Below are 25,937 nucleotides of genomic sequence, written 5' to 3'. Positions count from 1 at the left end.
TTTTTTTAAAAGTCACAGCAATCCCAAACTAGCCCTAAGTTTGGTCTCTCTCTTTTATTTTCAGAAAATCAAATTAATTCCATATCAAATTTCATTGAAACCCACTTGATTAGCTGTTATATGCATTGGTGTTGAGTGAAGTGAAATAAGAATAGAGGGAAGAAAGAGAGAGAGTCCATGAATGATGCCATCTTGCATATTGAAACGCATCAGTTCCTAGTATATTAGTCTGCATATACCCAATTTCTACTAGCAACTTTTCTCTTGTTTAGTCTCAGCCTGTGAACAGATTCGTAAAGAACACAGGGGAAAGAGAAAGAGATATAGAGAGAGAGGCGTGAAGGAAGAGATGAATAGCGAGAGAAGAAAAAGAGAAGAAGACAAGTTAAAGCTTGTTTTAGACCGTTGGATTCATTATATCCACGTGTCATTGTCTAGTCAAAAGCTTAGGTAGCTCAGGTGATTAAGTTGCTCAAGAGAGGATCCTTTTCCTTTAAGTAATTGTCGTCAATAACACAGTTAACCCTTATGCCATTATTCATATTTCAAAGAGTAATCTAGTATTTCCATACTCTCTCTCTCTCTCTCACAGACTGGTCTGATCCAATCTCGAGCAATCGGGCGTTGCGCCTGCAATGTTGCTTTGTCCCCAACGTCTTCGGTGAATCCTCATGAATTGCTCGTCGTTGATCTCCTATCTTAGATCCCAAATTTCGATAATGGAATTTCTCTAACTCACGTCCTTCATTCTCCAACGTCAGGACAGATTTCACTTTAGGAGTTCAATCGAGCTCGACGGAATTTCTCTTCCTTTGCTCAATTTCAGAGAGAGTAACCATTGCGAGCACAAATTCATATTCATAGCACAAAATTGGAGAACTCTGCAAATTCAATTCAAGAACGATAAAAAAAATGAAAATGAAGACCCAAATGCTGAAAAATGAAGGGACTTACTGGGCAATGGAAGACGTGGATTTCATAAGCGAGAGTTGGAGAAGATGAACAGTCGAGGGATTCACTCGAGGATCTCAAGGACTTGAGGGACCACTTTGCAAATCTAAAAGTTTGGGGAGGCGTTTTGGTAAGGCTCTTTGGATGAGAGACATATCTATTCATCTATATGTGTGTGACTGTGGATGCTGACGCCTCCACCAATCATCCCCAATCGGTTTCGGGATGTTCATGGGTTGCTGGGTGGCCGCTGATGATGATGGTTAGCCAGTCTGGTTGGTCGGCGGAGATAGGTAAGCAGTGATGGTGTGACTGGAGGCAACAGTAGAGCTTGAAAGTATATAGGCGGTGACCGACGAGAGGTAAGACTATAAGAGAGGCATGCAGAGGCTGCGTTCTTGCAGCGAAGAGGATGGAGGCTGGTTTTAGGCTTTCAGCGAGGAAGAAAACATGGTCTTTTTTATTTTTTTTTACAACAATAAGAAGACATGGGTTCACTAGTTTCAGCGAAGGAGAAGGTGACCGGCATACATATATGACGGATTTGCTCTCACAATTTTGACGAAAATCACACAAAATAACCAAGAAACTGACGATGTGTACTTAAATTAGATTGGGTTTTCAACCCCAGGCACCATTGTGATGTTTTGGAAAGTAAAATTCACCTTAATTCTCAGTGACTCATGCCTCATGTACTGTTATAAAAAAATAATAAATAAATAAATTTAAAAAAAAATATTCTTCTTTTTTTGACACCTTCCTTTCGGATTGATCGCCATGTCTCAAAGACTTCCTAAGCCGAATGACTAATCCGTTAGGAGCCCAGATGACCAACACCACATTGCAACTCTTCCCCTTGACAGTACACTTAGTATCTACATTCATAAGTTAGTTTGGTTTCAAATTATCTATAATGCATGCATGGTCTAATATTGTAAGAAGCTGATCTATTTAAACACAACTCTAGCCATTGTGAGATTGTGATGTAACTTCAAGCACATAAATTGATGTTATCAATTTAAACACATGGAACTCATGGGCAATGATAAGGCACCAAAAATTTAAGATCTTAATCATATGAGTCAATCATGTCAAATACTGTACATATCACATTGTTCAATATTTTTTATTTTGAGAAACATGTCAAGTTTGTTATTGATCAGCGAAGTTACACATAACGACTCACTCCTGTGGGGCTATCAATAGAGCCATTACCTAAGCAATTCAACATTTTTAGGGACAATGAAGCACATCCAAAACTAGCCAACACTTCATATGGGAAAATCAAATGACACAGAAAATCTAGATACTCTTGGCGACAAGTCTCAAGCGTGAGCAGATTCTGGTGCCATTTCCAAAAGAAGAGTAGCATCCAACTCATCAGTCACCCGCCCCCATTGGACCATCCACACCCTCCACTACATCACTCGCAACCTCTTCCACCTTTAATTACCTCATCAAGCAGCTTGAGCTTCCTTAGAAACTGTTTCTTTTTTGGTTAGACCAATTCTCAGTCACCTTAATTAATTTTGTTCTTTCGACCTTTGGGTCTGCCATTTCTCTCTTAGCCGGTATGCACCACTCCATTGGTGTTTAGGATGTTAAAGCCCTCCTCCACATCCAATGGAGTTGCAGCTAATGCCACATCCATCAACGTGGGTCTCTTCCCCGACTTTCTCAGCTTACTTGTGCCTCATGCCTTACTCAGCTAATGGTTTAGGTAGCTAAGTGAGACACTTGAGCAACCAGTCAGGGACTCTACCGCTGTAGCAACACCCCAACTTGGGATAACCTAAGATCTTCCATTGAGAAACTGAATAGTTACACTAAAGTTGTCTGCGGTTGGCTTGGAATCCCTGACAGTGACAACAACCCTCTAGGTTTCTTTGTCACTGCAACCCTCCAATTATATGGTAGGACAATGTGAGCTTAGTCTCGGTTTATGCACCTTGTGTGCCTTGGTGACCCTAGTTAGGCGGCAAGTTCCTTACTTAGTCAAATGGTCGCAACCTCCTAGTGGCATAATGAAACTGAGTGTCACCGGATTTATTTTCTGATGACAAAATAGTGGGAAAGTTGATCTTATTAGTATATTATGACTTCGAGTAAGCATTTACTTTCCAGTATGTCACCATAATTGTAAAGCGAATGAAGTAACTAGTAGAGCACTCTTTGTTGGTGCATGTTATAATACATAATTTTATGATAGACTACTAATATTGTTTCGAGATGTTCTCTGGATGCTTCTTGTAATTTGGGGTTTAGACATCATGTCCCTACCCCCTCCCCCAGCGCCGGTGTATTCAAAAGTTTCATTAATGGTCAAGCTGAAGGCAGCCGTACTAGCTCTTCGGTAGAAACAGATATGGAAGACTTTAGGCATTAGTCTGAAACCGGCAACTTTAACATTAGAGGTGTTGTTTTGCCAAGGAAGATTTGATCTAGAAAAGAAAAACAAAATAAATAATTTTTTTGTTATTTACATTAAAGAGAAGGGAAAAATTCATGAATAGTACCCGAAGTATGGCCCACTATTAATTTCAGTACACCAAGTTCCAAAACATAAACTTTAGTACATGAGGTTTCAAAATCGACCCATTATACATACACGACGTCAATGACGCCGTTAGTATCGTGTCAGCTGTCGTATTTGAAAGGGTAAAACGGTGTCTTCAATTTTTTTGCTCTGAGCACCCATCTATCTCTCTTATCTTATTCTGGGTACCCAACTCTCTCTCTCTCTCTCTCTCTCTCTCTCCCCAAAAACCCGCCCTGGAACACGACTAGTCTACTGCTATCTAGCCTCACAGTAATGGCGACCTCCCTCTCCTCAATTCTGAACCAACCTCGCCTTCATCTCTAGAAGCCATGTCATTTCGCTCTCAGGTTCCTTGATTGGAAATCGGAAGCAGCTTCCGGAATTCGATGCTACCATCAGCAGCGGACCACTACTCTGCTACAAAGGAGGAGTTGTGGCTCCAGAAGCTTCTTTCACTCCAGCTCTTCTCTTCCGAACCATTTCAACGGCAGCAGCCTCTGCCACTTCGTCGCCTAGATCGCCGCTGTCACTACCTCTGAAGCCGGAGAGTCGGATCAGGTCAGTGTTGAGCTTGGTCCGGAGGAAGAACTGGAGCGAAAGGGCAGACGCCGGACGGGTGAGATTTCGGGTCGTGGACCAAAAAGACGGTCCCCATGTCTCCCTTGGCGAGGACTATGATGGCTTTGAGGTTGTCGAGGTTCAGCTCCGGTGAAAAATCCGACTGTGATGGGGGGTAGGATTGAGGATAGGGGCTGTAATCGGAGGTGGTGAAAAGCGGTGTAGAAGCGTGGTGATCGGTGATAACGAAAAGAATAAGGAAAACAGATCCAGGCAGTGATGGATATGAGAGTGGCTATGAAGGAGATAAGAGGAGGAAGAAGTGAAGTCACAAAAGGCCAAGGGGTCATGATTCTAGACCAGAACCTAGTGCTTCTGATTCTTCGAGTGATGACAAAAGACATAGGCCTCTTGAACCCATACTTCTCGTTGTCAACGGTGGCAGACACGGGGGAGGAGTCGTCGGAGGCCATTGTTAGAGACTTAGAGTTTGGGGTAGCAGAGTCGGTGAGCAAGGTTGAGAGAGAGAGAGAACCCATTAACAAATGAAAAAACCAATTTTGCCCTTCATTATGTGCATAATGGCATGCGGACTGACGGAGTTATTGACGTCGTGTACGTATATTGGATCAGGCTTCATATTTGATGTACCAAAGTTTATGTTTTGGAACTTAGTGTACTGAAATTAATAGTGGACCATACTTCGGATACTATTCATGAATTTTTCCCTAAAGAAAAATCAAACCTATAAGCTAATTTAATTTTAACTCAATTCTCAAACCCTGCTTAATCATTTAGACTTGTAAATTTGTTCACATTGAAAGGGCAAGAACTCGTGTACGTATTACAATTGGGAAATTTTTTTTTTTGGTCAATGTATTACAATTGGGAATGAGATAATCAATAGAAGATATTCCTTTACGATAATTCTTTTCCTGGAAATTGAGTTGTCAGGGTTATCTTTATTTGGTACACGACTTTTCTTATATATAAGATGGCTAATTGACTATACTTTTTTTTTTAGGGAAATTTGACTATACTTAAAAGGTCTTCAATGTTAAAAAAGGGTGGGGATCGATGACGAGGAAGTGCTTCTTCTTTTTTGCTGGAAAACAAAGAAGAGGACGGTTCAAAAGAAAAAGGTAGAAGGAAAATAGGATTTGCCGGACAAAAATCAAAGAGAAAAATATTCTTTACAGATTTGCCGTAGAATTCATTGGTATTGTCAAAGGTGGAATCTAATCAATCTATCAGCATGGTTCACTGACTCACTCTTGAAAGTTTGAAACTTTTATGAACAAGTTGATGAGGGTGACGGAGGAAGATGATGGAGTTATTATCATATTGAAAAAGAAATGAACTAATAAAATATTTATAAAAAAAATACAATCATTTAATCAGATAGATTTTTCGTTTAAATGACACGGTTTAATTAACGATGTGTCAATGACATATATACCATGTTAGATTAATGCCACAACATTTACCCCTTCAGTTTATCACAGATTGGCTCACCTAATGGACAGTTTTAAGGGACAAGTGCATCTCAACTACATGTATTAAATATAAAAACAGAAATTATAACAACTTAAAACTGTGCATTTATTTTCAGCCATCAGATTCACTTGTCCCTCACAGTCCCTTATGTGAGCAGGCCTTCAGTTTATCAATCTTATAAGGGACTATGTCCTTAATAAATGGCAGGAAAGTTCATAGAAACTTAGAAAGTCCAACCGTTACTATAAGATATAGCTAAAATAAGAAGATGTTGTCAGTCGATAATAAACATACAGAATTGCAATAACAACTTGTATTGATATATTAAGCGGAAGTGCGAGGAAGACCTAGACGACAACACTTTCCGTCAGATCTAGCTGCCTTGCTGTGCCCCAGATCCAGCGGCGGCGACCCCCGTCTAGTCTAGTGACGCTAGACGTCTGACCCTCTTATTCTCTTTCAAAGGTTGAGGTGCAGTTTCGATTTGGGCTTGGATCAAGAGGCTTCAGTTGGATCCTGGTTGCAGACGATTGTAGGAGGCAATCGAGGTTAGTTCCGATCTGGTCTGGGATTGGGTCCAGCATTGGTTGGCTACTGGGCATGGTCCCGGATGCCTCGAGTAGGAAAGGCAGGTGCAACAGACTTGCTTGATATCGGCGACTGATGCGGACGAGAAGGCCGCCGGAGATCATGACGGTGGTGGAGATGCAGGGGAACCCTGATAGTCAAGATATGGTTTGGGCCTGGGCCTACAGGCTTGGGTTCAGGTTGGGGCCAGTTGGGCATGTTTTTGGGCTTTAATGTTTCCTTAGGGTTTAAGCCTGTATGAGGTGAAAAAACTTCTATGAGTCTTCTATGACGTTTCTAGTTTATTGTTTGTACCACAATTGCGTGATTGGCAAGTGAGAGCTAGTTGAATGATTTATTTTTCATATGAGGCGAGGTTTGTTCATTCTTGTATAGGCTTGCTTAAATGTAAGCGTCCCAGTGATCTTTAATGGTTTGCTCTAGCTTAGATGGGTTAATTCAGACTTTCTTGCCAGATTTCTTATGTAAGGCCTTTGACTGTTGATCTAATGAATTCAACTTCTATTTCAAAAAAAAAAAAAAAAACTTGTATTAATATGAGACCAAACTTTTTGGGGTTAACTACAAATGCAGGTTTTCTCCATTAAAATTAAGTAATTAACCTTATTTTGAAAAGTGTTGACATTATCACTTCAGTAATCACACAATGGATTCAACATTCGACGGTTGATTATTCCTCTTTGATAAGTAACTTTGCCATATTTCAGCCATGTTTTTTTTTTCTTTTTTAGGAGAATGAATAATATATTCTAACAACTTCACAAAATTATTGTCACAATTGTGAACTGACATTCGGTAACCTTTTGTGAACAGTATCTGACCTAGTGACTTAGATGATAGAAATGAAAGGCAAAAAATAGTGAATAGTATTTGATCCAGTGACCTCAACGAGTAAACTTGCTCTAAGCTTTATAAGTGCATGACACGTGACTTCACGAGAATTGTCCTATAATGTATAGTATATAACTTCGGTTTGGAGCAAAAAAACACCCATGCATTAACCATATCAACACTTAAAAATTTCTTGAATCTAGTCCGGTTGAAATAAACAAATAAAACAAGTTATTTGTGAGTTGGAGGATTGATCTTAGACTTGATGGGTGATCCACAAATCCCATTTAAATCGTGTCGGTGCAAATTTTTGAATTTTTCTTTCGACTCTTAGAGCAAGTGCACCGCATCAGGCAAATGGCAAAGGTAAAATGAGAGGTTTTGCCTCCTAATTATGCACTATTCATTGATTTTGCCTTTGCCTTTCATGTTTTTGGTGCACCGCTAAAAGACAAGACTTTTACTTCTCAATCATCTTCACCAGAGTTCATGTTTTGCCCTTGCTTCTGCTTCTCTTTCTTCTTCCCCTTCTTCTCTGTTTCTGTCTTCTTCCTATCTTTATGTAGCAAGGTCAAAAGTGGGAAGAGGAAAATGTATTAGATAAAATAAAGTGTTTCATTTGCTTTAATTACGTAGGCCCCACTGGATTGGTCGCCTTGATCAAGCTGTTAGTGGGCTTGGCCGACCAGGCTTCTAATCGGGCAATGAGTCATGCGGTGCATGGATTTTATTTGATTTTTGGGCTGATTAAGAGGCAAGACCATGGTGCATTTTTTTTTTTGGAGAATAAGACCATGGTGAATTTGCTCTTATTATTTTATCAAATTTTTTTTTTTTTGGTAAGCAAGGGGTCAAAAAGACCCAGAAAAACGAAATAGACTAAAGAAACAAGCTATCTTGGCCTATTATCAGGCCTAACAGAGCTTCGTCTTTGCCGAGTAACTCCATCAAGATCATCAAGATAAGCAGGAGAGGCATGGATAGGAGGGCTATCAAACTCGATTATCCCATAAGCATGATTGATGCTCTGCTTAGCAAGGCAGTCCGCAACCATGTTACATTCTCTGTAAATGTGCTTTATGGAGAAGCATTGAAAATTTCTGATCAGATTTTTGCAGCAGCAAATAAGTGAGCCCATGGGGTGAAGAGTAACATCAGTCTCAGAGATTAACTTTACCAGAATTGCAGAATTAGTTTCAACTTCAATATGCGTAATGTGACATTTAAGAGCTTGTTGAAGACCATAATAAAGACTCCAAGATTCAACATCTAGGACATCGCGTATGCCCAAGTTTATATGAAAACCCTTAATCCATAAGCCATTAGAACATCTAAGAACCCCTCCTGCACCAATTTTTCCAGAAAGCCCATTTCTACTATCATCAATGTTTAGCTTGTAGATTCCACGAGGAGGTTTCATCCAATTGATCAGAAGGTTAAGACAATAAGATTTGTTCAAGTCAGTTTGCAATTGAGCATTATTCCATTCAGAGATCAGAACCCCTAATCCACGTGGCTTTTTATTTTTTTCCCTTAATTTAAGATTTGGGTCGTTAAGTACGTTGGCCATTGGCACCAACGATTATGTACAGTCTCACAAATTTCACGCACAAACAGTCGTGTGGTTTTGACTCCCTGAAACTTCCAATTTATATGGCCGCACATTTCTCCCCGCCTTTTCTTTACACCCCCAAATTCCGGTCCTCCTTCAGAATCCACACGCTCCCCTCTCCCAGCTATTGTCGTTGCTCTCCAGCCCTCGCCGCGTTTCGGCCTTCATCCTCCATTGTTTGGATATCACGCAACCGCCTGTTGCTCCTTACGAACGGAGCATTTGAATTTTCACCATTCTCAATTGCATTAATTGTCGTCGGCGAAAGGGCTCATTACTCGAGTTTTGTTTTGGTGGTGTCGCATGCAGTTTGTTTGTTGCATATTATAGGGTGGTTGGGGCGATGATCATGACGAGGAGGCTGAAAATTTGAATATAATTTTGGATGGTTTTCCTAGAGAATAATGTGATATGGGGAGCTCCAGAGTGAGGATCAGAGCCCGTTGGTTTCCCCATGTTGTGTTCATCGTCGTTTTGAGATTGTTGCCGTGCTTTTTGTGCCAGGACGAAGATGATTTCAGTAAGAACAAAAACCCGGCCACGCTTCCTCTTGTTACTCAGCTCTTGGAGAGCAAGCTTTCAAATCTCACCAAGTATTTAAGCAAAGACCTTAAAGGTCATATGGAGTACTGCATTAAGAATGTGTGAGTATTAATTAATACCCAATTCCACCTTCTTTGTTTTTCGCCATACAGTGTGTATCTCTCAAGGTTGGTCTTCTTGTATTTCAGGGAAGATGATTGGAATGGAGCATTCAATTATACGGGGAAGCTTGAATTCCTGTCTAATTGTATAAAAAACTCGAAAGGTATGAGCTCTAGCAATTTCCACACATTTTAATTTGTTTTCACTGCTAGAAATGTCATGATGCATGATGTGTAGACTATAGAGTCAAAAGTGGAAGGGTTTGTGATTCTGAATTTCTGATAGATTGATGACATACAATGACGACGTTCTTGTTTTGAAATGCGTTTGTTTAGCTTTTATGTGTATTGTACAGTTCCTAATGACAGGTTTGATACTAACAGGAGAAGTCAGTAGTCGAATATGTACAGCAGCGGAAATGAGGTACTATTTCTCGAGTTTCACTAACATTGGGATCACTGACGATGGGGTACCGCATCAGTTAACCTACTTGAAACCAAACCTGAACTGCAACTTGACCAATTGGGAAGCCGGATGCGAACCTGGTTGGGGTTGTAGTCTTGATGGTGAGGACAAGGTTGACCTCAAAGTCTCACACATTCCTGCTAGAACTACTGATTGTCAGCCTTGTTGTGAAGGTTTTTTCTGCCCTGAGGGAATCACTTGCATGATCCGTAAGTATGGATTAACAGACCTATTGTCATTATTGATAGAGATGCAGTCTACAATGTGGTCCGCATAGTTTTCTGGTTGTTAGTATCTGTTAATAGTTTTGTTTCGTTAACTTCTTATTAATCCTATGAGGTGATGCATTACTTTGTCCCGCTGATTTCATTCTTTATCGTCATTGTTTTAGTTTTCATTCTTATTTGGAACTTAGATTGGGTTTTCATCAATCCTTACTTCTACAAGGTTGTGTGTTCACACTTTATATGTCTTGCAACATTCATATGATTCTTGTTTAAGTTCAAAATCAAAGTATATCATAACATTTGCTGCTTCTGTACAAGCCTAATTACCGAGCAAAATATAGACAGAACTCTTGATTCCATTTTGTTGCTATTGTTTTTATTTTTTTTGGGGTCAAGTTAAACCTTTAGTTATCAGGGCTGTAGATATTGTATGTGATGATATCGAATCAAACCTAATACCTCTTTTCCTTTTAAATGAAGCTTGTCCTTTAGGTGCTTACTGTCCCCGTGCAAAACTAAACCAAACGAGTGGATTATGTGACCCGTGAGTTCATATCCTAGTCTTTGGCAATCTTCTGATGCTTCTTTATCCCAGGTTCCTATGGTTTATACTATGCATCAATGTTCATTGGTGGATTAATTTTGCAGATATACTTACCAAGTACCTGCAGGAGAACCAAATCATACTTGTGGTGGTGCAGATGTTTGGACTGATGCGAGTAAAACTGATGTATTTTGTTCATCTGGTTCATACTGCCCCACTACCATAAAGAAATACACTTGCAGTAGTGGGTATTGATTCTCATCTGATAACTTAAATAAATTGCATTTGCGGCTGCTACTTGCTGCAAGATGATAAAGCATGAACTTACAATCATTATGAAATAAATCTACTCAAATTTGAGAAAATAGGCAACTTCTTGTGCTGTGCTCAGGATCTGTATTTACTCATGTTGTCTTCTCATGTAATTTCAGATTTTACTGCAGGATGGGTTCCACTTATCAAAAACGTAAGTTTTGCTATATTGCAAGTCTTTTTCATGTGTACTTTTCTTAAATACAGGAGCAGTAAATGAAGTAGATTTCATGCACCCATATCCTCTTACTAATATTAGTATTTCTATAAACCATTTCTTAGCCCTGTCCCATTTCATACTCACATTTCTGCGCACTCCAAAGGTTTTGCTTAATATATCTAAGTTTGAGTGTTTGGTAGATAATGTAACATTCATTTGCACCAACCATTTGCAGCATGCTTGAAGTTGACTGACTGTGGTCGAGGTACTGCAAATCAAAAGATTCATGCATACGGGATCTTCCTTGTTGTAAGTGTTCTCCTATCTGCTGGAAAGATGAAAATTTGAAACACACAACGATAGGCTAGTTGTGAGTTGCTTATTATTACGAAGGGTTTCGATCTTGGTTGTGCCTTCAATTGAATCTAGTCTTTATAAAAGCACACACTAAAACTTGCTTTCTCCCTCTCTTAAGTTATGTTTAATGACCTTTTTACTTTTTTTTTCTGGACAATATTCAACTATGCAGTTTCTTGAAATTCTTCAAAATTTCTTCAATTTTCATTTTCAAAGAAAAAGCAAGAGAAAATGAAAAGGAATGGCATACTTCAGGACATCAGTATCACAATCTCCCAAGTCCCAAGTTTATGCATGTTCTTCAAAACTTGATCCTGCACATATTTGTGGAGATACATGTACATACACACACTCTCTCTCTCCACAGACACTCACACAAAACATACATACATGTAGACAAGATATATATATATGAGGTAATTGATTAATCAGATCCTGTTCATTGTCTCTCCAGGTTGCACTGAGTTTTATTTTGATCATAATTTATAACTGCTCTGATCAAGTATTGCTGATTCGGGAAAGAAAAGCAGCCAAGTCTAGGGAAGCTGCAGCAAGACATGCACGAGAAACTGCACAAGCACGCGAAAGATGGAAAACTGCAAAAGAAGGCCTTAAGAAGCGTAAAGTTGGATTGCAAGAGCAGATGTCCCGCACATTTTCTAGCAAAAAATCTGCAAGGAATTCAGAGCCTCTGAAGATTTCAGGTCAGCTTAAACCTGGTACAGATAATACTTCAACAGCACCTAAGATACCTGGTACATTAAGCTCATCTGAGCAATTATCACCAGCTTCAAAATCAAAGAATAAGGAACCAAGCAACCTTACCAAAATGTTGCAATCCCTAGACGATGATCCGCATAGTACTGAAGGCTTTAATCTTCAGATTGGTGATAAAAATATTAAAAAGCAAGCCCCAAAAGTTAAAAACCTGCATACTCACAGTCAAATTTTTAAGTATGCATATGGGCAACTCGAGAAGGAGAAAGCTATGCAACAAGAAAGCAAGAACTTGACCTTTACGGGTATAATCCAAATGGCCAAGGACACTGAGGTCAAGACTCGCCCTGCAATCGAAGTAGATTTTAAAGATTTAACTCTCACTCTGAAAGGAAAAGATAAAAATCTTTTGAGGAGTGTTACTGGAAAACTTTTTCCTGGTCGAGTTTCAGCAGTCATGGGTCCTTCAGGAGCTGGGAAAACAACATTTCTTTCTGCATTATCAGGAAAAGTAGCTGGATGCACTGTGACAGGTTCAATTCTAATAAATGGAAAAGCTGAACCAATGACTGCCTACAAGAGAATCATTGGCTTTGTGCCTCAAGACGATATTGTGCATGGAAACTTGACTGTGGAGGAGAATCTCCGATTTAGTGCAAGGTGCAGGTATGTGATTTACATCATTAAAAATTTCTCCATCATTGCTTGAAAAAAAAAAAAATAGTCTCACCATAATGTACTATCAAATTTTTCTTATTGACAAACCCTCACCGCCCTATGTTCATCATAATAAATATTTATCTCTTTATTGGGTGTTTCTCAGTCATCCTTTATCAGACTCTATATGCTGGTGAGGTGGACACAGATACTATATGTTAGTCTCTTATGTCACCGGCAATTATTTCCTCATTGTACAAAGGCTAAGGATTTGTTGAATGCAAAAGAAAATCATGATGCTATTGCACAGGCATTTCTACTTATCTTCATACATGATTCTATTTGGTTGGGTACTTTCCTAGCTACACCCTACCCACTAGCATTTCTACTTATCTTCATACATGATTCTATTTGGTTGGGTACTTTCCTAGCTACACCCTACCCACTAGATATGATAGGTAGTCATCATATGTTAATATTAAACTCTGAATCAATAATCATGTAAGTTTTGTGTCAATCAGTAATTTTCTTTGCTTCACTCTGAAAGCGATTACATCTTGTTGGTGGTCACCTTGATACTGCAGGCTGTCTGCCAACATGCCAAAACCTGATAAAGTCCTGGTTGTTGAAAGAGTTATTGAGGCTCTGGGACTAGGGGCAGTGAGAGATTCCGTGGTTGGTACTGTGGAGAAGCGTGGAATCTCTGGAGGGCAAAGGAAACGTGTTAATGTTGGGTTAGAGATGGTCATGGAACCTTCATTGCTGATCTTGGATGAGCCTACGACGGGTTTGGACAGTGCATCTTCCCAGCTACTTCTTAAAGCCCTTCGACGTGAAGCTCGTGAAGGGGTAAACATCTGTATGGTACTTCACCAGCCAAGGTACTATCTCTCTCTCCCTCCCTGAAATTTCACTGCATGACAAAGAGAATGAGGAATGCCTTAGAGACCAAATTTTCTGATAAAATTAACTGACCACATGATGTTAAGTCGATATCTGTTAGTTAAAAATCGAGCATGATGATTGATTAAGTCTTAATCACTAACAAGTATACACTGGTCCGAAAATGTGGTTCAAGAAGCACTGAAACTAACCACTGCTATTTCTTTCTCTCCAAAATTTTCTGATGAAGAGTATGTAGTCAGCCATTAGGGAAGAGGCCATCATTAGTTGCATTTTTTCTTTCAAGTTTTTTGTTTCTTAATGGTCTGAAGCTAGTGTTTTGATTGTTTGATTTTGGTGGCGGGTGACAGCTATTCCTTATTCAGGATGTTTGATGATTTCATTCTTTTAGCCAAAGGTGGTCTTACTGTATATCATGGATCTGTAAAGAAAGTTGAAGAGTATTTTGCTGGCATTGGGATTGTTGTACCAGAACGTGTTAATCCTCCGGACTACTTCATTGACATTTTGGAAGGTATAGTGAAACCAAGCTCAGGTGTGAATCATGAAGAACTTCCAGTTAGATGGATGCTACATAATGGGTACCCAGTACCTCAAGATATGATGCACTATCTAGATGGAATTGCTGCAAGCTCAGCAGGCCCAAAACCTGTAATGAGGAGAGATCAATCTTTTGCTGGAGATTTGTGGCGGGATGTGAAGACTAATGTTGAGGTGAAAAAAGATCACTTAAGACATAACTTCCTAGTGTCCCAGGATTTATCAGACCGAATTACTCCTGGTATCTTCCGGCAGTACAGATATTACCTAGGGAGGTATAACCATATAAAGCATTCATTCTTCAAATTCATTCCATCTGCCTAAACATATTCTCTCTATATCAAAAATATACTATTGGAGGTGCAATACCTTTCCCCAAAGCCTGCCCATGGCTAGTTAACGCAGAATATTTGTAAATTGAAAAGACTGACTAAAGGTTCAACATCATAGGGTTACAAGTTCGTTAAGTGCAACTTGCTTTTAGGGGTTAAGTTTTTACTGGTAATAATTTTGCTAAACCTCGAGTCAATGAGTCATCTATTGATCAGTTTTTATCTTGGTATTAGCACTACTTACATGAGCCTTGCATATGCTATAAGATGGTCCTTATTGAAGATTGAAACTATAGTTTATTGGGAAGAAGTATAATTGGCGCGCAGTGCTTGTTTGGCAGTTAAAGTTCATGACCTTTTAGTTTTTGACATGAAATTCTTATAGGTAACTTGTTTCAGGGTAGGTAAGCAGCGGCTACGAGACGCTCAAATGCTGGCAGCGGATTATCTGATTATGTTACTTGCAGGAGCCATCTTAGGGATTTTTTCAAAAATGAATGATGAAACATTTGGTTTCAACGGCTACACTTACACTGTCATTGCTGTTTGTAAGTAACAAACAAACTTTCTGGCAACATTCAGTTTAACTTGGTGTTTTAAGCCTTTAATTAAGAGACAGTAATTTCATTTGGAGATCTATAATTTCTTCATATTTCTAACCTTATCATATGACAAATAATCATATCTTCTATGGCAAAGTTTTAATGATTATTACTTGCAATATCTAGAGTAGACAGTACTATTTCTCTGTCCATCTTCGCTCTGTGCATGTACATCTAAATTTTAATCTTTACCGTGTGCCTTAGCTCTTTTGCGAATGATCTTAATTTTTCTAATTGCAGCACTACTTTGCAAAATATCAGCATTGAGAACCTTCTCTCTTGACAAATTACACTACTGGAGAGAGAGTGCATCTGGGATCAGCAGTCTGGCTCATTTTCTATCCAAAGATACAATGGACCATTTCAATACAGTCATCAAACCTTTGGTGTATCTATCCACATTCTATTTTTTTAGCAACCCAAGGTCATCGTTTCAAGACAATTACATTGTTTTGCTCTGCCTTGTGTACTGTACGACTGGCATAGGTTACGCACTTGCCATCTACCTTGACCCGAGTCCTGCCCAACTGGTATCTTCAAAGTTGATCAAACTCATTACATGTTTAGGCTGTGTTGTACATTTATATTATTTTTCTTAACCTAATGACTTCTTTTCTGTTCTGTTTTCTCCAGAGCTCAGTGCTTCTTCCGGTTGTATTGACCCTAATTGCAACCCAAGCTAAAGATAGTAAAATTGCAGGGCATGTAGCCAAGTTTTGCTACACAAAGTGGGCACTAGAAGCTTTTGTTATTGCAAACGCTGAAAGGTTTGTCGTGACTAGTTCTTCCTCCTTTTCCTCTCAATCTAGCTCAGTAACCCGGAGTTACTAATCCTCTAGATTTCCTTGTCAGGTACTCTGGGGTGTGGCTGATCAGTCGCTGCACGGCATTATATAGAAGAGGCTATGACCTTAATGATTGGACCCTCTGTCTGGTCACCCTCATGGTGATCGGTTTACTTACTCGTATCTTGGCTTTCATTCTGTTGTTGATAACTCAAAAGAGGTAGATTGGTTCGCACGTCACCCTTTCCCCCGCGGGTTTATCTTGTCCATAGATCCTACAGGTCAAAAATGAACACTCTTGTAATTTGTATCATAGTAACTGATCAGAGTGAGCAACAATATTCTTCACCAACAGGAATTGATGGCTAACATTCTAATTAAGCAGAAATGTCCATGCGTACGTAGATGAGTAGATCAGCTCCCACATCCTTTTGTACAAAACAGGAACACTATTCGGTTAACTTTGTTCTTTATGTATAGCTAGTAGTTTACATTGAAAGTAATATTCTTGCACTGAAACTTTAATTAGTTTCCTCTTTTTTGCTTTTTTTTTTTTCTCTCTCTTTTTGGAGCGAAAATTTCATTGATAGAAAGATTAAGCAACTACCCTTGGGGATGTAATATCGAAAAATATTAATGAAATTTCTCTTCCGAACAAAAAAAAACAAACAAAACAAAATTAGTTTGGGTTGCCCTTTGGCCCATTCTTTTGGTGACAAGCATTGGCCCATTCTATCCAGGCTACGGGACTCAATAGGAACTCTCCTACGCGCGCAACACGTATCTATGAAAACACACAGAAAAGCAACTCGACCCAAAAACTAGACTAATGAAATCAGCGTTTCGAAACGGTTACTTCTTCACACTCTCTCGCTCCTTAAACCCTAACCCTAACCTTCCCTCCACTCTCTTCTCTCTCCATCTCATCCCTCCTCACACATCTCCGTCCACCTCACCGCCCCCATTCCACTCCGTCTCTCCGATCGCCAGAATTTCCGGCCTCTCCTTCACCTCCATGGCGGGCGGTGAACCCCACGCGCTTCCACTTCTGGAGAAGCAGTTCGATGACTTCCGCTCTCAGCTCGAAGAGTCGGGAACACTGCGCGACCGCATTCGAGCCGTGGTGGCGGAGATCGAGTCCACCTCTAGGTTTATTCACTCGAGCCTCCTCTTGGTTCACCAGTCGCGTTCAACACCCGGTACGGCGCCGTTTTTTTTGTGTGAAGTGATTGTAATGCGTTCTCGTTTTGTGATTGTTGTTGGTTAAAGCACCTGCTACGGCACCGTTTTGTATGCGTCTTCCGATTTTTGTTTTTTTTTTTTTTTTTTGTGATTGTTTATTGGTTAAAGCAGAGGTTTTGGAGAAGCCAAAGGCTCAAATTGTTGTGCTGAAGGAGCTCTACAATCGGCTCGCTGAAATTGTGCGCGGAAGCCCTGGGGGATATTACAGGTTAGTGGAATTGAGCTTTCGGATTTTCGTGGAAATTGAAGTGTGTTTGTTATAGGCTAGTGGAATTTGAGCTCTACTTGTTTCTGTTTATGATAGAAAAAGAAAGGAAATGTATGATAGGTTTGTGCAAGTGTGTTATTGGAAAATAAGTTTTAGTTTGGATTTTGGGACTGGCGTTTGATGTGTTGCTTTTGTTTAGATATCATGGTGATTGGAAGTCTGAGACGCAGACTGTGGTTTCGCTGCTTGCTTTTATGCATTGGTTAGAGACAGGGACGCTTTTGTTGCACACTGAAGCTGAGGAAAAACTTGGGTGTATGATTCTTATCTCTGTTATTGTTTATTTATGATTGCAATATGGATAAGTCGATATTCTTTTTATATGTGCAAATGAATTTCAAATTTTTCAGGATTTCGTATAAGTGTCAAATTTGACAAGTAAATGCATAATAGTATTGGCAATTACATATGATTCAACCGATTGAGGTAGGATGAGCAACTGGGTCCAGGTTTTTCAACCAATTATTGATCTTAGTGAAAGATCACCAAAAGCTTCCAAAAATATGATAGAAGTTAAATGACTCTGATGCATGGTCGTATGAGCTACTATACATTAGAATCATGACTGCTCATAATCTGTACGATAGCTCTTTATGTAGTTTAGTTTGTATTGCACAGTATAATCTCTATTTTGTAAGCTCTATATCTACTGATTTTTCAGTGAGCGGCTCAGAATTTGGTCTGGATGTTGAAGACTATCTTGTTGGTGAGTATTGTAAGATTTTGAATACATTGTTCTGTGAAACAAGTCGACCAATTAATTTTATGCGACAATGTTAAGGCACAAGGTTTTTCATGTTTTTCCTTATATTCTATGAAAAAGCACCAACTGAATACAAACTTATGATACAATTCAGCCTAAAACACACGATCTTATCTCATTTTCACAAACTTAAGTTGAGATTGTGTGTAGGTTGTAGGGCTGATATGTCCTTATGTATTGCCCAGGAGATCATTGAAAATGCTGAATGATCATATTAATAAGCATTGTCGGTTTCTCTCTTTTTCTTTCTAAATAGACATTGATGTGGAGACTTTTCTAATATTGCAGGTATTTGCTTCATGTCTAATGAACTGGTAAGGAAGTATCTAAAGTACCCTTGCTCTGTTCTGCTTATTCACACATTACAACGTTTTCTCAAGTTTCATTTCTGTTAAGTTAAAAATGGGGAGAAAAGAATGTCTTGAGCATCAGGCGTGCAGATGATATAAACATATGTTTCTCCTCACATCAACATATTCAAATCTAAATTCTAAATTGAAGGGTTAGAATGGAATCATAAAAATAGTATACTCTATGCTTTAATTTATTATGGTGTATACCTGGGATTGTAGTTCAGTTTTATGCTAGAATGAGTGCATGTGGTTGAACACAGTGACCTATATAGTGTATCTAGAAGGATGCCATGTGCAAATTCACGGGGTAAATTTGCTTATTGATCGACAGATCATCTGGCATCCTTGAAATAACTGATAGATTTGTATATAAATGGGTTCATTGTGCGGTACATTGCTGCAGCCTAGGTATGTGGTTAACCAAGTGACAGCTGGGGATTATGATTGCCCAAGAAAGGTGATGAAGTTTTTGACAGACCTCCATGCAGCCTTCCGACTGCTCAATCTTCGAAATGACTTTTTGCGCAAGAAATTTGATGGTATGCTACTAATTACAATTCTATTTCTACATGGTCCTCTTGCCCTCTGCAAGCTTCGTGATTGTTAAAAAAATTTGCATTGCACCTATGTGAATCATTTGTGAACTGATGCAGGTATGAAGTATGACCTAAGAAGAGTTGAAGAGGTTTACTATGATGTAAAGATCCGAGGCTTGGCAGTCAATGTGGATTCCGTGGAAAAGCCAGCAGCATAAGGACAATCATAGAGTGCAAAAGTAGTACACTTCCTCTTTGTTCATCTTGATTATCACATATTCTAGTATCCTGCTCTTCTAGAGAAGCAGATGAGCTCTCTAGGGTTTTGTGTCAGAAACTCAGGATTGTATCGGATAGCTTGTTGTTCTGCTTGTAGTTACCGCAGAATGGAAGATGGTGAAAACAGAGAATGATTACTAGACCAAAAAGGTTATCTTTAGGCTTTTATATGTAATCCCGAAACATCGCTGAGGAAGAATGAAGGTCTAGATATGAGAACCGTTGATATTATTCTGCTTCCACTTCACGAGAACAATCTCCTTGCTCTTACATTGTTCCAATTATTTCAGTTCAGTATTTGGGTTCAGAATCGTGTTGATTCTCTATTATGCCATTGAAAAGTGGAAGTAATATGCTCTGAAAGCAACAGGGGCTGGTGGGCCTGCAATGGATATAATCGAACTTGAATGATTTGTCTAACCTGTTACATCCCAAACATTTTTAATCATTCTCGACTTCTCGTAGTCTATACCTGTCGTTCTCTAGGTCGAATTCTCCTAGCCTATCGTTACGGGTGTGTGATAGGGAGGTTTCGGCCATTGTCATCCATCCAATTTAGCAACCACTATTTTCACTTTTTGCTCATCAACACTCGCACTCCGTAAAAGTTCAAACTTGAAAACACAGTGGGACAGCGCCATGTAAATATCTAAGGCTTGATTGAGCCTACTTTACATTTTGACTAATACTATGAAATGAGGAACACCTTAATAATTGCACGGAAAAAACAACAATTCAAGGCCCTATACGATAAGATAGACATGGTTTTCCAATCGCACTCAAAAGTGTAACGACTAGCAATTGAGTACCCTTCATCGTGAGACGTGAGATGAAGCTGTTATTGTTTTCTAGTTTCTAAATACGTTAACTAAGGACACGTGGAAGTTGAGGGTGAAATTAATGGAGTGAAAATTGAGATTACCGCCCTAATCAGAATCAGATAAGTAAGCACATGTTCCACACTTCATCTACCTACAGACGGTAGCCTCACTTCTGTCACCAAGATTTGACTGCAATTTTACCTTGGGCAGTTAAAATATCTTGTTAACCCACACATTCCGATGGACAAAGCTTTGCTAAGCACACACCCACACACAAATATTAAAATAACAAAAACAAAAACAAAAACAAAAACATTAAATTCCCATCGGCCTCGGTCCCCTAACGCCGTCAATCAGTAACGTGGATGAGCACAAGCCGCAACCACCCCCGTTTGAATGTCGTCCACGTGTCCCCCGGACTCGAAACACCCGTTCGGGTCATGACTCTCGCAACCCGAGACAGAAATAACCCGAGAAGATTATAAAAATAAAAAAAAAATCTCCCATTCTGGATTCCGGACCCAAACGCACCCTAACCCCCTTCATTTCGTGCCCTTTTTGGCGGTTTTGAGCCTTTCGGTTTCGAACATTCGCACGAAAATTTCTGACGCCCCTCTTTCTCTCGCCGAGTCACTCCAAGGTCAGATCTCGACCCTCTCTTCTTCTTCTTCCTCTCTCTCTTTGCTCAGATCTTCATTTTTTCCTTTTGCGTTTTCGATTTTCAGCTTCGTCTCCGAGAGATCGCAGATCGGCGTCGTTCAGCTCCCCTAGGTTTTCCGATGCTCGTTCACCAGGTACTGTTCATTTTCCGATCTGTTACTTTTTCTCTCTGCGCTGCTTAGCTGATTTGTTACTGTGAACGCAAAACTCGGTCGATTGATTTTTCTTCAAGCTTTGACTTAATTGAACTGATTAGCTGTCCAAGTTTCCATGTTTATCCCTAGCTTCTCATATTTAAGCCAATAACATTAATCGGAGCTGTAATTATTTTTTTTTTTTTTGAATATTTGTACACTTTCTAAGTAACGAATCGGAGCTTTTGGATCTCCTTTTCTTTCCCTGTCATGTTTTTTCTTTCTGAGAAAAATGCTGAGTGTCAGAGTCAGGCTTTATGAAAGGTCTAGTCGCTGTTTGAATAATGATTTTTTTATGAAAAAATAATCTGTTTTTTTTTTTCTGGTTCGTTCTGATTAGATGGTACTAATCTGATATTAGTTAGTTATGCTTGAGATCAAGGGGTTGTAGTGTAGAAGTAGTAAGATGTCTAGTGGTGGTAATGCAGCCACATTATAAAACCTCATTCGGAATGTTTCTATTCGTCACCTGAAATTCATCAACGCCTCATTATATATCATGCAATTGTAAGTTATATGAAGTGAGTACAGAGTGTCGCGTATTCTTTGCTATATGAAATGAACTGCAGGTTAGGACAAAGCACTGGCTTGATTGTGTAAAATGATAAAAAGGTTGTGCCTTTATGGACATGTCCAAGCTAGTAATACAATAATTAGCTTACTTGGATCCTTTGTGAAATTCCTTTGCCATGTTGATGCTGCATAGGTTGTTTATTTGGGAGGGCATTTTGCACAACGAGAACTGATAATTGCTTTGGATTGTAGGGATCAACCTTAGAAACCGTAGCATGAAATGGATCATGAAGCACACTTGCGCAACAAGTTTGTCGACATGAAATCCCAAAGGGTGAGAATTTATTAATACTTCCTTGAACTGCTTCTAGGCACTCGCTTAACGTAGCATGTGTAACTTTTTTTTTCCTTCTCTAAACTGCTTTTTCCAAGCATGCTTTCACACCATGGACCGCACATAAATTTTCTGAACTATTTAAACTGATAGTTTCTTTTCTGTATGCCATTTTTACATTTTAATATGAATTTTGTGGTTAAAAGTTGATGCCTGGGCCTTATAATTAAAATTCTACTTCCTCAGTTCCTTGACTGGAATTGCGACTTGTATGATATTTTTGCGTCTTTTCCTTTTCAGGTGAAAGTGGAAGATTCATTTGCTCCTGCACTGGATGATGAAACCGAAACAATTGAGCACTTGCTTGCAGAACCTAAAACTGAATGTGTTACAGTAGATGGTGTCTTATGTTTTGGCAAGGAGAATGCAGAAAAATGCTTAAACTTTGATGATTTTTCTTCTGGATTTGACTATGGACTAAATACATATACTGGTAATACTACTGAATGTTACTGTTCACAATGTTGATTCGTTACTAATTTTATGTGTTTTTAGGAAGTCCTATTGTCATAGGATTCTTGCCTCTTTACCCGGGAGCACCTTGTGTGCACATCCTTGCAAACAATTTTAACATGGTTTATTTAGCCTCCTGAGCTTTGACCCCTAGATTGAAATTCTCTCACCATTCATACTGATCGTGTTGCATGAAGAAACCAAAGTAATACAGAAGAAAAAGACTCTAAAGGAAGTGTAGACATTTAGCACCTGCATGCAATGAACTCTTGTTTCTGCAATGATAGAATAAATACCAAATGGTATTTTTCCAAAAGATATGTGTTGGTTATTGAATTCCCCTTTGGACACTAGAGATTCATTATGTCTAATAGTTTGATATCGTTCTAATGTGTTATACTTTCTGGTTTTTGTCAGGTGGGCGGCATTCTGCTCACCCTCGTGGGCCGCGTTCTGCTCATCCTCGCCAAGGAGACTATGAATTAGAACTTGGAGTACGTACCTAACTACTTGGACTAATTAATATCATGTCTGATTCATTCTGTGCGTTATCTTTCCCGAAATCAGCTCCTAATTCAGTTTCATCCCACATTTTTTATTTTTAAGTATATAATTTGATATGCCATGTATAGGGAATCTGGAATTTATTACAGTTTTTATTTGCTTCCATATGTGATTGCTTCTTTGATGAGATAGTGATTTAGTAGGTTCTTGATGGATTGCTGGATGAAGTTGAAGAAGTGGAGGATATTCATGCAACAAATGGTCTTGCAAGTCCATGTGATGATTTTCTTCTAGGTAAATATTTTTACGATCTTCTGTGTGTTATTGTGATAGCTTAATATTGTGAGAACTGGTACGGTTTCTCTCTCTTATTTACTGGTGGTGTCTTTTTCTGTGTGCAGATATTGGATTTACGGGGAAGGTTTCTGAACTGGAATTTGGTCCTTGTGAAAGATCACATCTTGGAAACTCTGAAAGTCGGTCTCCAGGGTTAAGTGGCAGTAGTAATAGTGCAGTAGGGGTTTCAGAATCGTCAACAGTGACAATTCAAGAATTTGAGTGCAAAAATCATTCTTGTCCCAAGGAATCACCTCATAAGTTGCCTGGTGACTTCAGGCGGAAAAAGAGACGTCAGGCACCAGTTGAAGGAAGTACCTGCCCTAGTTCATTCAGTTTACAAAATCTTGAAGAGTTAGATAATAATCAGAAACCTTTAGTAAGTGGATTATTGTCCAGTGAAAATGAGAAGAGCTCCGTTGAAGCAAACAAAATTGGTGCTATTATTAAGAAGAAAAGACTGCCTAAGACTACTCGGAGACTCGTTGAAGATTCTTCAAAAAGGAAAGCAAAAGATTTAATGGGAAGTGAAAATATTTCTCATCTTGCTGCTACAGATGATCAGTGCTTGAAGGCTAGATCTCAGAATAAACTTCATCATACAAGACCTATGACATTGTCGTCAGTTCCTGAGGAGGATTCAATTTCAGATAATCTGACGCTGTCTGAATTCAAGATTCGGGTAGCACGTCCAAAGAAGCAGGTAACAGTTCTTGTAGGGAAATCCAATCCTCCTTATCTTTCTTCCAATAAAACTTGGGATGAAAGTATGGAATCTTCTTCTTCATCTCCTATATTTCTATTTGTCTGGTGTTTCTGTATCCGTGCTATTCTCCTTGTCAAATTATCAATAGATTAATAAGTTGCGAACTTTAAGAGTATTATGGTTTCTCTGGAACACCTCATTGGAATATGTGAGATTATCTGTGTCATGTCTATCTGCAAAAGATGACACTGTATTTGTCATCTGGCAGTACCCTTGGTCAGACCCAGGTAAATTTTACATCTCTTGTATGGAGGATATGCTGCTGCCTTTCTGTAGCTTTACTTCTATTGATTCCGGGGGTCTCGAATTACGTATAGCCAAAGCATACTAGAATTCTACATGCGTGATTGAGTTGAAAAGCATTTGTAGTATTTTCTGAGGTACCCTCTGGGTAGAAGTGTTCTTGTTGCACTGAAGGCACAGCTGTCCCGTTGTACATTAACTTAAAAGCATAAAATATAGGAATCAGAATGAACTGTTATTGTGTTCTCTTCTATTCATGATAGTCTAATGCTTTTAGAATTTTTATTGGCACAGGCAATTCGGACTGAATTTCAACCCATTACATCTGATTCTGAAGATGAAATTGTGAGAGTGACGATATCCGAAAAGCATGATCGAAGGAAGGATCAACCGATTAAATCCAAGTCTGACAATGAAACGGCGATCACGAAGATATCCAAAAAGCATGATCGAAGGAAGGATCAACATATTAAATCTGAGTCTGAAGATGAAACTGTGACAAGGAGAAGATCTACAAGGCATAATCGAAGGAAGCATCAGCCTATTAACTCCGAGTCAGAAGATGAGATTGTGAGAAAGAAAAGATCTAAAAAGCATGATCGAAGGAAGCATCAAAGGATGTGGGATGTCTCTGAGGTGATGGCATTGATTGATGGTATTTCTGAATATGGAGTTGGACAATGGACACGCATAAAGAGGCTTCTATTTACATCTTCTGCTTATCGCACACCAATAGATCTCAGGGTAAACTACCGTTTTCTACCAACCAAGGGAATATAATCTTTCCATATCTACAGAAAATGGAGAGGGCCAGTTCTCCAATCTGATCCGTCCAATGCGCAAGCCCTCCTGAATTTGGGACAGGCCATGTGAACGGTCTCATGTGCAATCTACGGTCCAGATTTTAACTGGCTTTCTCCATCTTGTGTGAAATTAGGAGGAGCTTGGTTTCAATTTTAACAGTTGCCTTTTGTGTTATTATCTCATTCAATTCACTACTTGTGCATGCTGCAGGACAAATGGAGAAATCTTCTGAGAAGTAGCTGTCGAAGGAAACTGAAGAAAGAGGCAAGCGTTCTGTCTATTTGTACTCCCATGTCAGTTGTGGTTTGTTGATGTGTTATGTAAACTAAAATTGTTTGCGGTGCGGTGTGGCTCAATACAGGTTGAGGAAAACGAGGAGAATGACATGCATTTACCGAAGTCACTGATATACCGTGTCCGTGAGCTGGCAAAGAAACATCCATATCCAAGGCAGCGTGGTAAAAAGTGTTCCCCTGCCATACTCCCTGCTGAAAGCAAAGGTGCTTCATCTGACCTTATCATTAAGTATGTGAGAAGGAAGAACCGTTCTTGAAGTTCAATGTTGCAGCAACTCGATAGTCAGGACTGTACTTTACATGTAAAAAGTGTGTTGGTATTAACAAGATTAACACCCGGTTCTTGGATCCCCGGAAAAAATGATTACTGAATGTGGGCCGAATTTTCTTTTGTAATCTTTTCGAGATAATTAGATATTGTGTCAGACAAGAGGGAGTTATATTTGGCATTAATGCATACCTTTTTAGGAATTTACTAATGCGTAACTTGCAAAAATTGGTGCTGGACAAACTCGAAAATGTTTACATTTTATAGGTGTGATCTGCTGTTGGATGTTTTACCCTAATCTACTGCCTTGTTATTGTCTTCTGTATTGAGAAGGATCCAGAGGATCGAAAGGTGCATGGAGTGTTATGTTTTCGGAATGTCAATGCCGTTGAGGTTTTGAAATTTACTTGTATGGGATTATG

At 39.2% G+C, this 25,937-nt stretch overlaps 3 protein-coding genes across 3 annotated transcripts; all 3 read left to right on the top strand.

The window, feature by feature from the left end:
* Positions 1-8,592: 8,592 nt before the first annotated feature.
* On the top strand, positions 8,593-16,347 carry LOC133719745 (putative white-brown complex homolog protein 30). The gene is made up of 14 exons (XM_062145915.1): positions 8,593-9,220; positions 9,308-9,384; positions 9,605-9,895; positions 10,394-10,457; positions 10,562-10,705; positions 10,889-10,923; positions 11,165-11,238; positions 11,741-12,669; positions 13,245-13,541; positions 13,914-14,378; positions 14,835-14,983; positions 15,278-15,567; positions 15,671-15,804; positions 15,890-16,347. The coding sequence occupies exons 1-14, from the start codon at positions 8,988-8,990 to the stop codon at positions 16,044-16,046; spliced, it is 3,339 nt and encodes a 1,112-aa protein (XP_062001899.1). The 5' UTR covers positions 8,593-8,987; the 3' UTR covers positions 16,047-16,347.
* Positions 16,348-16,619: 272 nt separating this feature from the next.
* LOC133721059 (uncharacterized) lies at positions 16,620-19,510 on the top strand. The gene is made up of 7 exons (XM_062147577.1): positions 16,620-17,021; positions 17,176-17,272; positions 17,472-17,587; positions 17,994-18,038; positions 18,384-18,409; positions 18,852-18,987; positions 19,102-19,510. The coding sequence occupies exons 1-7, from the start codon at positions 16,652-16,654 to the stop codon at positions 19,200-19,202; spliced, it is 891 nt and encodes a 296-aa protein (XP_062003561.1). The 5' UTR covers positions 16,620-16,651; the 3' UTR covers positions 19,203-19,510.
* Positions 19,511-20,569: 1,059 nt separating this feature from the next.
* LOC133720620 (uncharacterized) lies at positions 20,570-25,726 on the top strand. Its single transcript, XM_062147031.1, has 10 exons — positions 20,570-20,724; positions 20,810-20,878; positions 21,704-21,785; positions 22,086-22,278; positions 22,716-22,792; positions 23,006-23,096; positions 23,204-23,841; positions 24,442-24,891; positions 25,162-25,215; positions 25,313-25,726. The coding sequence occupies exons 3-10, from the start codon at positions 21,732-21,734 to the stop codon at positions 25,502-25,504; spliced, it is 1,749 nt and encodes a 582-aa protein (XP_062003015.1). The 5' UTR covers positions 20,570-20,724; positions 20,810-20,878; positions 21,704-21,731; the 3' UTR covers positions 25,505-25,726.
* Positions 25,727-25,937: the final 211 nt, after the last annotated feature.

The sequence above is a fragment of the Rosa rugosa genome, chromosome 7 (assembly GCF_958449725.1).
Source record: "Rosa rugosa chromosome 7, drRosRugo1.1, whole genome shotgun sequence".
Taxonomy (NCBI): domain Eukaryota; kingdom Viridiplantae; phylum Streptophyta; class Magnoliopsida; order Rosales; family Rosaceae; genus Rosa; species Rosa rugosa.
This window is presented reverse-complemented; position numbering and strand designations above follow the sequence as displayed.

What these genes read in the sequence shown, in the direction of transcription:
- LOC133719745 (XM_062145915.1), top strand. Translation starts at nt 8,988, where the DNA reads ATGGGGAGCTCCAGAGTGAGGATCAGAGCCCGTTGGTTTCCCCATGTT. An exon ending in TTGTATAAAAAACTCGAAAG is followed by an intron (nt 9,385 to 9,604) that starts GTATGAGCTCTA and finishes TGATACTAACAG; the next exon opens with GAGAAGTCAGTAGTCGAATA. An exon ending in CATACGGGATCTTCCTTGTT is followed by an intron (nt 11,239 to 11,740) that starts GTAAGTGTTCTC and finishes TTGTCTCTCCAG; the next exon opens with GTTGCACTGAGTTTTATTTT.
- LOC133721059 (XM_062147577.1), top strand. Translation starts at nt 16,652, where the DNA reads ATGAAATCAGCGTTTCGAAACGGTTACTTCTTCACACTCTCTCGCTCC. An exon ending in CCAGTCGCGTTCAACACCCG is followed by an intron (nt 17,022 to 17,175) that starts GTACGGCGCCGT and finishes TGGTTAAAGCAG; the next exon opens with AGGTTTTGGAGAAGCCAAAG. An exon ending in AGCTGAGGAAAAACTTGGGT is followed by an intron (nt 17,588 to 17,993) that starts GTATGATTCTTA and finishes CTGATTTTTCAG; the next exon opens with TGAGCGGCTCAGAATTTGGT.
- LOC133720620 (XM_062147031.1), top strand. Translation starts at nt 21,732, where the DNA reads ATGGATCATGAAGCACACTTGCGCAACAAGTTTGTCGACATGAAATCC. An exon ending in TAGCACGTCCAAAGAAGCAG is followed by an intron (nt 23,842 to 24,441) that starts GTAACAGTTCTT and finishes TTATTGGCACAG; the next exon opens with GCAATTCGGACTGAATTTCA. An exon ending in GCACACCAATAGATCTCAGG is followed by an intron (nt 24,892 to 25,161) that starts GTAAACTACCGT and finishes TGCATGCTGCAG; the next exon opens with GACAAATGGAGAAATCTTCT.